Source organism: Dermacentor variabilis, chromosome 11, assembly GCF_050947875.1.
Source record: "Dermacentor variabilis isolate Ectoservices chromosome 11, ASM5094787v1, whole genome shotgun sequence".
Lineage (NCBI taxonomy): Eukaryota > Metazoa > Arthropoda > Arachnida > Ixodida > Ixodidae > Dermacentor > Dermacentor variabilis.
Window position 1 is genome coordinate 90,560,133 of NC_134578.1, and position 12,408 is coordinate 90,572,540.

General features: G+C 47.2%; 1 protein-coding gene across 1 annotated transcript in view; it reads right to left on the reverse strand.

Annotated features, from left to right (window-relative positions):
- Positions 1 to 12,408, reverse strand: part of LOC142563374 (venom metalloproteinase antarease-like TpachMP_B) — an 82,503-nt gene that overhangs the window by 30,402 nt on the left and 39,693 nt on the right. The window contains exon 8 of the mRNA XM_075673934.1: positions 7,129 to 7,293. Coding sequence (XP_075530049.1) covers positions 7,129 to 7,293 — 165 coding nt within the window. The remainder of the gene's footprint in view (positions 1 to 7,128; positions 7,294 to 12,408) is intronic.

Consider the following 12,408-nt stretch of genomic DNA (forward strand, 5'->3'; position numbering starts at 1 on the left):
TGGCGAATAGGCTGTTTCGAGCTTCCGGCGAACGATGCGACCAACGTTGTCGCAGGTGTTAAGTGGATGGGAATTTTCCTCAGGTTTCTTCGTCGCTGCGGTATTTGGCAGATGGCGATGCGGTGCGTGACGTGGCAAAGGTTAGCGTGTTTTAAATGCTAGCATTCTTTTACGCTGGCGTCAACAGTAGAGACGTAAATAGTAGAACGGAAGTTTGAAGGCCTATACATACTCTATATAGTGTTGATTTACAGAGACGAGGCCGAAAACTAGAACGTTGAAGGGTTCCTGCGCGATCCCTATCAGTGTGTGAGCCCTTTCTGGTTTAGGCATAATGTCGTAAGCCGTGCGGCAGAGTCATGACTCCTTGTGTGTATGAAACGTAGAGCTCTGTAGGTGTTTGAACGTTGGTCGCAAAGGGGGGGGGGGGGGGGCGGGGCTTTTCTTGCTGCCACCTTGCGGCGAAAGAGTTCGTCAATAAATTCAGGCAGCTTTTTTTTCGTTAGGGAAGTTCTACCTCGCTAATTCATTTTTCCGTTTATAAATGTACACGCATGAGGAGCTGCGCAGGCAAAATCTGCCGTTGGCGACCATATTCATTGGACCTCTCCTGTTGGTAATGTTGACGTTTTCACAAATATTGACCCACCGGACTGCCTCAGTGGCTGTGGTATTGTGGTGTTAAGCCCGAGTTCGCGGCTGCCTCATTTCGAGGGGCAGGAAATGGAAAAACAGCCTTGCCCCGTTCATTGTGGGCGCGCCAAAGATCCCGTGGTGGTTAAAATTATTCCCAAGTCCGCATTTACTGCGTGCCCCATAATCAAATCGTTCTTTTGGCACGTAAAACCCCAGTATTCATTTGAAATCATGAAAGTTGAAGCATTCGTCGACGTCAGCATAGGGATCGTCACAATGGGTAATTGGAATGATTGGAGCAATCTCATAAGTCGTAGCGATTTACGAAGACGTCCCCTGTTTGAGAGCCAGCGCCGCGTCATGAGCCCAGATGCACCTCTTCGTCTTCCTTGCTGTCGATCTCTTGCTGTGCCGGTCCTCCTTGCAGGGGCCATGGCACCAAATTTGCGGTCATCAATTAGAGATTACATATTATGCCTTTAGCATTTCCCGAGAAGCGTCCCGCGTAGGAAGGGGACGAGGGACGTCGAGGTGTAGGCGAACGGAATTGACGGTGTTGCGGCGAGGGCGAGCGGCTAGTGGTGTTTGCCCGAGACTGAAGGCCGGCATGGCATGGTTCAGAGAGGTGCGACAGCGGTCTCGGGTCTCGGTGGAAGCGGGGATCAGCATATGGTCGAGCCGAGGAGTACCAGCGGCTACTACAGCAGTGGCGGGAGATGTGACCGACCCGGGAGCAAGTAAAGCAAATTGGCCTGTGATCCGGTGTTCGCCACTCAGAGGGGTTCCGATATTGATTCGGGAACGACAGTCGAGGGGCAGCAGAGGCATTGACAGGAGCGGTAGGGGTGGGACGTGGGCGGACGGCAGACTGGATGCCCATGTTTGCAATTTCTTGGCAAACAACAGCTTTAATATGCGAAATGGTCATGTTGTCATGCGTATGAGGGCAGTGAGAACTTGGAGCCATAGCCTCAAATTCGCAAAGGATGACCTGCATCAAGCTTGGCGTTGTAGGCAGATGTGACGCCTCAGGGTCGTTGTGTGACGCCGCAGCGTGTTGCAGGAAGAAGTAGCAGCCGTATTTGGAAGTCGGTCGAAGCGTTGTACGATGCGTTTGCTCTTCGCTTGCTCAAAATTCCGGCATACCTTAATGATAGACTCTACGGCTGAGCAGTTCCTGCCCAGCAGGAGGTTAAACGCATCGTCCGCAATGCCCTTCAAGATATGTCCGACCTTATCGCCCTCCAGCATGTCTGCGTCCGCTTTACGGCAGAGAGCCAGAACGTCTTGAATATACGCGACGTACGATTCAGTTGATGTCTGGGCTTAAACGCTAGCTCGTGCTTGGCCTCCATTTGACGTCCCACAGGTCCTCCAAAAAGACTGCGTAGCTTTTCCTTGCAGAAGTCCCAGCTTCCAATGTCGGCTTCATGTGTCTCGAACCGTACCTTCGCGGTTCCTCCTAAGTAAAATATCACGTTGGCCAGCAAAAGTGTGGCATCCCACTTGTGGTGCTTACCGACGCGCTCATAGGACGTCATCCAGTCTTCGACGTCGATCTTGCCAGTGCCGATGAAGATTCCCGGGTTACGTAGCTGGGTTAGCACTACTTCCGCTGGTGTCTGAGCGGCGGAGGAAGCGTCAGTAGCCATACCAGCGGAACCGATGTGACGCCGGCTGCGAAGATCCGGGGCCGGCTTGTGGCGAGAGTACTCCGCACGTCCACCAAAATGTCACTGGGAGAACGTATATCAATTTACAATATATACAGTTACAAGGGTGCAGCTCGTGACCAGGGTAACACCATCAACTGATCTTCGATACACTTCAATTTCCTCTTCATCTGCCAACATCATTGTGTCCACAGCGGCACAAACTCGTACGTAACAATATAAAGAAATGTCGCTTTGGAGCCAATCAATCAACGATGCTCGCACATGTGGTTTTACCCGACGCTCCGAAGCTTCGCGCTGTGACCGATTTCCCGAAACCCACGTCCCTGAAGGAACTTTTAAGCTTCATTGGACTCTGCTCATACTTTCGTCGTTTCATCAAGAATCTTGCCAGTATTACTGCTGCGTTGACCCAACTCCAGCGAGACGACACTGGCCTTTCTACCTGGTCCCCAGCTTGCGACCATACCTTTACGACATTAGGCCGTCTGCTCACATTGCCACCCATACTGCTCCATTTTGATCCCATGGCTTCCACAGAAGTCCACACGGACGCCAGCTGTGAAGGACTTGCTGCTGTGCTGGCTCAGCGCAAAAGTGGGTACGGCGAATACGTAGTAGCTTACGCGACCAGGGCACTAACCAAGGCCGATTCTAATTACTCCGTCAAAGAAAAGGAGTGCTTAGCTATCATTTCGGTCCTTGGAAAATTTCGACCCTACCTGTACGGCCGTCCCTTCGATTTCGTTAGCGACCATCACGCCCTATGCTGGCTGTCGACTTTGAAAGACCCATCAGGCCGCCTTGCCCACTGGGCCCTCCGGTCACAGGACCTCGACATGCGCGTTGTCTGTCGGCCTGGCCGTAAACCCACTGACGCGGACGCTCTCTCTCGCTCGCCCACATCGAATGACACGACTTACCTTTCTGTTATGGGATTCAGTTTTTTCGTCACCAGTGCTCGTTGAAATGGCTGCAGAGCAGCGCAAAGATCCTTTGATTGCGGCTGTTGGTCGACTGCCCTTCTGACTCGCCAGCGACTCGCCCTTTCCGTGCTGTCCGCCGTCCAGCTCCTCACTTTGCGGTACGGGATGAACTGCTCGATCGCCGCAACTACACTTTGAATGGTCGCAAGTGGTTGTTCGCCATCCCTCTCCACATCCGCGCAGATGTATGCTCCGCTTTCCAAGCAGACTCACAAAGCGCCCACGCTGGCCTCTTTAAAGCTTACACCAGGCTCCGCTTGCGCTTTTATTGGCCTGGGATGTACACTTTTCATCAGAAGTACATACGCTTATGTTCAGCATGCGAACACCCCAAGTCTCTTGCTCGCCGTCCTTGTGGTCCCTTGGGGCCAGTTTCGTGCCCTCTAGACCATTCGACTGCATTGGCATCGACCTCTACCACCCTCTACCTCATACACCTACTGGGAATCGCTGGATTGTTGCCGTAGATCGCCTACGCCTTATGCAGAAACAGCTACCTTACCAATCACCAGGGCCTGCTACGTTGCCTCCTTTATCTTTCAACACTTTGTACTTCACTATGGTGCGCCCCGGGAGCTACTGAGTGACAGAGGACGTGCTTACCTTCCCGAGGTAGTTAACGCACTCCTTACAGCCATGCCGCGGTCCATCCCACCACTACCACCAGTCACCCGAAGACTAACGGCACGACTAAGCGATGAAATTGTATCTTGGGCAACAAGCTATGTACATTGCGTCCGACCACACCAAGTGGGACCTCCTTTTACCATATGTGACCTACGTCTACAACGCGGCCCCACAGGCCACGACGGGCTTTTCCCCATTCTTCCTCGTATATGACTGTGAGTCTTCGTGTGCACTCTACACGTTTGTCCTTTACCGACCTGACACGTCCGAGTGCACACCGCTGTCGCAAACTTCCGGATACACCAAAAAATTCCGCCAGCTAGCCCGCTCTTTTAGGACTGACTACCAATGGCAGGGAAAGTTTCGTCGCGATGATGACCGACCTACCAGCGGATATCAGCCGGACACTTCAGCCTGGCTCTAGATACCTTCGACCACTCCCTGTCTTTCCTCTAAACTCCTCGCCAAGTACCACGGTCTCTACCGCGTCGTGTCACAGACATCCCATGTCAATTACCTCGTCCAGCCACCCAAGCCGTTCGCTGACTTAAGGCGGCGCAGACGCGAGACCGTCCATGTACAGCGACTCAAACCATACTCTCTTCTCCGTCTTCTCCTCCCATTGATTCACCAGGATGGCAGTCTCTTCTCCGGTGCGCAGTTGGAGCAAAGAAGACAGGCCTGTACTTCAGGCGCATCGTCAACGCTTCGCCCGAGGACAGAGTTCGTGCATTAGGTGCTTGACGATGCATCAACAGACCTTTCTGTGCATCGATCTGGCTTGTTAATAAACCGAGGTACGGAAGTATATTGTGTCTCGCATCATCAGCTCATACTGAAATGCGAATAAGAACGAACGCCTGTTTTGCGTAATGGCAGTCCTAAACTAACATTAGAACAGAAAAGTGCGAAGTCTAATATATACAACAATATTTTCCCCTCTGTCTTCACAAAAGGTAGCGTAAAAATCCCGCAACTTACACCCCCTGATATTACGGGAATCAACCCAATAGATGTAAGTGACGAAGGAATATTAGGTCTTTTGTTCGAACTAGGCCTAAAAAAACCTTTGCACCAGACGACCTCCTCAATCCCTTTCTAAAGCGATACGCAAAATGGTGAAGCTAATGCCTTGGCTCGGTATTCTGCAAATCGTTCGTAGTATCAAAACTTCCAGACGATTGGCAAAGGCTAAAATACCCCCGATCCCCAAAGCAGGAAATAGCGATGACCCTTCAAACTTCAGACCAATTCGTTAGCCAGCACGTCGTGCAAAACATATTGGAACATATAATCTTAAATACTCAATCGCTTTCTTGGAGAGGATCGGCATTTTGTCATATAGCTAGCACGAGTTCCGTAGCAGATTACCAACTATAAGGCAACTAACAGAGGTTGTTCATGATTTAACACGCTCTACTAAAAACTGCGCGCAAACAGGTATTATACTGCTAGATTTTCTAAAGCCCTTGGTTCCGTATGTCACAACAAATTATTTGCAAAGATCCGAAATATCATTGGAAATAGATTAGTAACTTTTTAACTGACCATTCCCAATATGTCCTCTTTGAGCACGTACCATCAGGAACCCTCCCTGTCACGTCAGGTGTACCATAAGGTTCCGTTCTGGTTCCTTTGTTATTTCTTTTTTTATTAGCGATATAACAGACAATATCTCTTGCAATATTGGGCTCTTCGCCTATGACTACATTATTTACAAAGAAATTAACAGTAATTAAGATCACCCTGCACTAACTGATTCCTTAAGCCATCTCTCGAACTAGTGCGACACGTGGCTAATGTCGATTAACCCCCTCCCAAATACAGTACATACGGCCATAAGGCGAAAGAAAGAAGCTATCAAATATGATTACAGCATTAAAGGCACTAGGCTTCAGAAAGTGCATGAACAAAAATATTTAAGTGTCACGATTGCTTGAAACCTCAGATGGGATGCGCACATTTCTGATATTTTATTTCAGTTGCTCTGCTCAAGCTGTTTCATCTTCGCAGCTGCCTCTGGATGGCCCCTCAGTCTACCAAGCTTTTAGACTATACTAACAATCTACGACCGGTATTAGAATGCGCTAACATAACATGGTTTCCTTATACAGTCACTTACATTAAACAACTAAAAAATGTTCAGCGGAAGGCTGCAAGATTCATCTGCAACAAATATAAGCGCACTCATTTTAACCAACAAATATTTTACCCACTCTGACCTCTAAACACTGCCGATTAGAGCAAAACAAGCGCACCTGAAATTTATTTTTCAGCTACTTCACAACTATTATAACATTGACACATCCTTGTACATTCGTCCATCAGAATTCACACACGCTGAAATAGTACTCTTTACCACAATGACACTTTCAAGCACTCTTTTTTTTTGCATTTGCTGTCACGGAATAGAGTTGTTTAGATACCTCGGTTACTAATGGGAATTTGTTATCGCACGTTGCCTAAAAAATAGAAAATATGATTTGTTTATGCAGTAACGCTCTCAGCCCCAGAGGCATTTCACGATCATCGGATGCGCGGTAGCGGCCTAATGGTCACTACGGAATGTTTTTAGGTTTGCTGTTGGCATGTATGTGACTCTGTTTCATGTATAATTTCTGTTATCTTTTGCTGTTGGTTACTTTGTGTCATCTGAGGTTAAAAATGTATGCTTTGTATATTACTTCTACTACGAGTGTGTATAAGTTATAAGCGTTAGAAGTTTGTTCGTACAATTTCAGCTCGGTATTCATTCATAATTATCATTAAGGAAACTTATTTTGTGTACCTTTAGCCCTTATACGTTTGTGATGACTGTCACTGCATTCGATGCCTGTTTCTGTTTTGCTGTGTGGTGCTGATGCATTATTGTATACCTGCATGTACAATCTGTACGCCCACCCGCTATGGTCTCGGATAGAGACTGGCAGTAATCAAAGGTAAATAAATAAATAAATAAGTAAATAAGCGCGACGTATAATGAATATGTTGCCGGTTTCAAATAAATTACTCAATTTTTTGTTTTGGTGCCTGAATTAGGCCACTGTTGCAAATGCAGTTTTACCGAATGAACGCACTGGATCAGCTTCTGAGGTGCTCGCGCTTGAAATGATGCCGCTAGTACATACAAGTCATTTACGTCTCATTATGGAGCCATATTGGAAAATGTTTCCTATTAGTAGCCGTTGAAGACAAAACGAGCTTACCGCGCAAACGCCAGCACTTGGTTTTGAGTGCACGCTGAAAGAGACGGCATTGCTCCAGACGGGACGGTTGCCATAATGTATTCTGCGCTCTCTGGGCAATCTTTGGCTCCAGGGCTGCCGGTTAGGTATTCAGGCGCCGCAAGACCATCATGCTCTGCTCCTAAACTGAAAGATAGGCAGGAGTTGCGTACGTCATTATCTAAAGTGAAGATGAGCTGAATAAGTTCTGGACGTGCTTTAAAATTATTCAGTTTGGTAATATAGGCGGGTACCATCACATGACCGACCACTGGACCTCAATGGTATTCTGACCTCTTTTGACAAACTGGGTATATAAACTAGCTCTGAAAAATGTCGTTTTCTGTAACAAAAAATAATCAATGCTTGAAGTTATTTGATTAGTTGTTCTTATACAACGAACTGGGTTCGGCGAGTAGGAGTGACGTTTAGAAGCAGTTCTTGCTAGGCTAGCTATATTTCCTAACATTGGCAAACTGCTCTTTCGTACAAGAAATTGAGATGCGGTTCCGCGAATAAAATATCTGAATTATGACTTTTTGATCGCACCGAAAGCTGACCACAGCTGCACCGATGGGACGCCTCCAGCAGCGTAAACATTACGACACTGAAAAAGTTGAAGGACTGTTTCCGCTGAATTTATGCTCATAATTCACAGTCGCCTATTTTGTGATTGTTCCGTCAGGGCATCTGGCTTGGTTACTTCACCATAGCCTCGTTTACATGAATGCACCAGTTGCGTACAGCATTTCCAAGCGCGTCACGGTAATACAGTGCGACAACGTTTTCATGTGGCACATTCACCTTCGTCCGTAAACAGCCGGAACCTGCTTCCGGCGAGTGCGCTTCGCTGGTGTGTTGGAGAGAACGCACGCCTGAATCCGTCTCACGTTTACTCTCTCTCTCTCTCTCTCTCTCTCTCTCTCTCTCTCTCTCTCTCTCTCTCTCAATGTCAGCCTTTGCGTGCACTGCGTGAGTCGGTTGACCTGTGTCGAGCTGCGCTCTCCTGGCGCAATAATGAAATTCACCTCCCTATCACATTACCGGCATATACACGAAGGCGATGCTCTAGAAATGCGATTGGGTGTGCCACTTGATCATGACCAAGATCATCATTAACATCGTCAGCCTAATTTTATCGCTACTGCTGGACGCAGACTTCGCCCCGTGATCTCAGATTACCCCTGTCTTGCGCTCTAGATGATTACAAGATATGCCTGCAAATTTCCTGATTTCATGGCCATTCATGGCCATTTACCTCTCCTCATTGACTGCGTTTCCCTATATTGGCCCCCATTCTGCAATTCTAATGTTCCACCGGTTAACTTCTCTAGGCATTACTTGGCCTGCCCAGCTCCATTGTTTCCTCTCGACGTGAAGTAGGATATTGGCTACCTCCGTTTCATCTCTATTCCACACCACCATCTTCTTGTCTCTTACCATTACGCTTAACATTTTATCGCGATATCAATTATATTGGCACTCCAGGCACATTTTTGCCGTCGTAGTCGCCGTGATGTTCCATGCTAAGTATAAGGGTTATAATAACACCGTCGTCACGCGTCGTATGCCGTATGTGCGAGTGATAGCACGGGAGGGAAACCGACTATCGCGGTTCAATCTGGCGCGCGCGAACGAAGAAAGCGGTAGCAAACGCGTCGTTTTCCGTCGTGCGAAATACCGAGGGGTGGGGGGAGGGGATGCGAGGTAGGGGTGATGGGGGCGGCGTTTTGTTCCGCCAGCATCTGCCCATCTAGCAACTGGGTGCGAGGGGAACTGACGATCCGGGCTCGCTCAATATTGCGCGCCATAAATGGCGGCAAGCGGGAACGCAGCGTGGAAAGGAGGGGGCATGCTTTGATTCCGCCAAAAAATGCGTATTTTGCACGGTCGCGCACGGTATCTTGAAAGCAAGTGATCTGCAGACGACTCATACCTTTGTGCGCGCTGTGTTCTCGCCGCTCTCGCCTTGAGGCGATAGACCGCACGATGGTCACCGCTCGCTGCTGCTGCCGCGCTTGCTTACACCAGCGTTTCGACAGCGAGTGTCCGCACTCATCGAGTGTGATGTGTTCATGTTGGCTCGTGCGCGCTGACACCATGCTTGTTAATTCAGTTAGCAAGCGAATGTTTCCAAGTTGATACGGCCGATAAAACTACTATTCTTACTCCGTATTGCTGTGAACTAATTTGCTATCGCAACCGACGCTTCGCCTTGCGGGCGAAAGGGCAACTTTGTTTCGCTCCATCGCTCCTTGCGTGGTCTCAAACTAATTTGAGATGACAAAAAAAAAAGAAACTACTGTCAAGTAAGGAGCAAGCTATCGGTGGAGTGCAGCAGAGTCACAAGTTCAGGAATTATTTACGGACTTCGCTATCTATTTATTTACAACGTGTTTGACAGCATTTTACAGTCATTTTCTATTGTTTTGAAGCGCTGAGAAAAAGATTTGCGGCACACCAAATTGAGATGTGGTAAAATTGTGGGCATGTTGATGGTAATGTGCGCTGATTACGACGAAGGCGCCACTTAAAACGACGGACGAAGGAAGGCTACACGGCACAGCCCCGTAGGCGCACTAGCAACTGAACGTTTTATTTCTTGTCGCAGGAATAAAAAGCTGCTGGCACGAGTCAGAACATCAAGAAAGAACAGTGCCGAATTCTGCATCACGCAACGAAAGCTCGATACAGAACAGCTTCTCATGCGCCGATCCCAAGATACGCTAGTTTCTTTGTCGATAGAGAAACTGAGGGTCCACTGATACATTCTCTGTTTCTCGCATCCTCTGTCGACAAAGGAACTGGCGCATCTTGGGAGCGGCTCATGCGAAGCTGTTCTGTATCGCGTTTTCGTTGCGTGATGCAGAATTCGGCACTGTTCTTTCTTGATGTTTTGACTCTTGGCAGCAGCTATTTTTTCCTGCGACAAGAAAGAAAACGTTCCGTTGTTAGTGGACCTACGGGGTTGTACCGCCTCGTTTTCCTTCATCTGTAGTTTTATTTGGTGCCTTCGTCGTAATTATGTATAACCAACTCGCCCACGAACCAGCACGTGTTCAATGTGTGATGAAACAATAAGGTTGCAGGTTTAAACCCAGACGTAATCGGGAAGTTGGAAAATAATTACTGAACCCTAGCTTTTCCTCGATATTCATGCATTATCAGAGGTTCTCATTATGTTTCCCACCCAACCTCGATAAACTAATCAAGGCACTTTTTATATATTTGATTAAATAGAGGCAGACCAGGGGGTAATCTTGGTTAAGTGTAATGTTTTTGAATTATGTGCAGCTTCTAAAAATTATGCGTGTAAGTGCTTCGGAATAATATACGCTCATTTACTAACAGTGCAGAATTCCGCCAGCTACCCGGGAGAATTATATATGCAACCAAAGTCAAATTTAGTGAAAATTGGGAGATCATTATGCCAACTGAGCATCTGCAGTTTATGTGCAGGTGAACTACAGCCTTCACAGATAAGATTCCTTAGCAAATGCTCTGAAGCTTTAACATTCCTTCTCAGCTATGTTTCCCAGTGTCCTGAGAGGACTCGACATCACACCGATCGTACAGCTGGCAAAATTAGGGGGAATGCTGGCATGTTACCGGGTAGTGTATCACATAACTTTAGAATTTCTGGCTTCATTGAAGGCTTTGCAATTATTACAGAGTCATTTGATAAAGCTTTTTGATAATTTTTACACATTACACAAGGTTCGCGTCATGTGTCTGCGGTGTCCTATGTGAACAAAGCATTTTTTAAAATATTTTCCCAAAGTAAGGGGTACAAAATAAGGTGATGTCTACGCACCGTTCAAAGTGTGGGGGTTAGGGACGGTCTTCGCAATAAATTACGGATGCACCCCTTCGGGAGTGTCATTGGTGTGTTCTACGAACGGCGCCGAATTTCGGCGCTGAATTTGAAGGATACAGCGTTGAAAACAGGGCGGTGACAAAAGGAGGCAATCACGACGCTGCTGATGATTTTAATGCTCTTTGTTTCAGTTTCAGTAACGTACTAACCAGCCTAATTTAACACTTTACCCACTGCCCCTGATAAAAGAATGAACGACATTCAAATGAAATTTAGAGAAAATTCGGATATCTTTTGGTAAAGAATCACGTAAAAGTAAGCGCGTACGGATTGATTAGATTCTTTGTGAGTATTTCCCCCATCAAGTTCAGGAAAGAGTTATATGCGCTCTAGGTTATCAACTGGCGAGTCACATGCCGGAAGAGTTTTTAAAGTGCGTGGTTTTGGTTTGATTACAGGCAAGAGAAGTCTTTAATGCAAATGCTCAAATGGATGTAAATTGGGACGTGATTCTTGAAGTTTAACAAGTCTGCTGTCAGTTATTGAGTGGCCTTGACTTTCTGTATTTGTAATGGTTTCTATTCGACTTGTTTATATCATGCTGTGTATCGCATCCCCCACATGGGTCTTATGGCCTGTAGTATTCCCAAACCGAAGAGGTATCACCTGATGAAAACAGTGAACGTTTTCACCATCTAAGAGCTGACATGCATAGGTGGCGTTCTCCCGTTTGTTAGAGCGCGTATCTGAAAAGAGCTAGCCCGTACAGCTATTCGTCACCGTAAGGTATCTTGCTGATGCATCCTCTGGAATATTGATGCAATTGACTGAAGGCACACGTACAGACACGGATTGAGTTACGCGGGCTGTGATTTATTATTTCCAATGAATTCGGATAGCCACGCGCTGTCTCTCGGTTTTGTTAAGGATTGAATGTTCGGAAAGTTTGATTGAGCATATTTTCATAACTCACTAACAATCACGAGAGTGTGTGCTGTCGCTAGGAATGAGCGAGATCGTCCAAAATGCTGGCTGACAACATTGGTCAATTGCACACGTCCTGAAAACTGCCGTAAAACAGCGTAGGCTCACAATCTGCATATATAACCTGGGCCCGCACTTACAAAACATTCTTAAGCAAGAATTGTTCGTAAGAGAAAATTCTAGTCACTCCTGATGCTGCACATATTAGCAATGGTGGCGAGCCAATGGCGAAGAGCACATACGAACAAAACAGCACAGTAAGGAAATATAATTCCGCGTTGAGACGCTGCTAGCAGCCTATTATAGCGGTGTTAAGATATAGGCCATGACTATGCCCCCACAGATCTCTCCTATGGTGTCACTTGCCATGTAAACTGACGGGTTGGAATGCAAGAACGCTCCTTTATCGTGTATTTGGTGCATATTAAGGAACGCTAACTGGTCAAAACTATTCCCGAGTC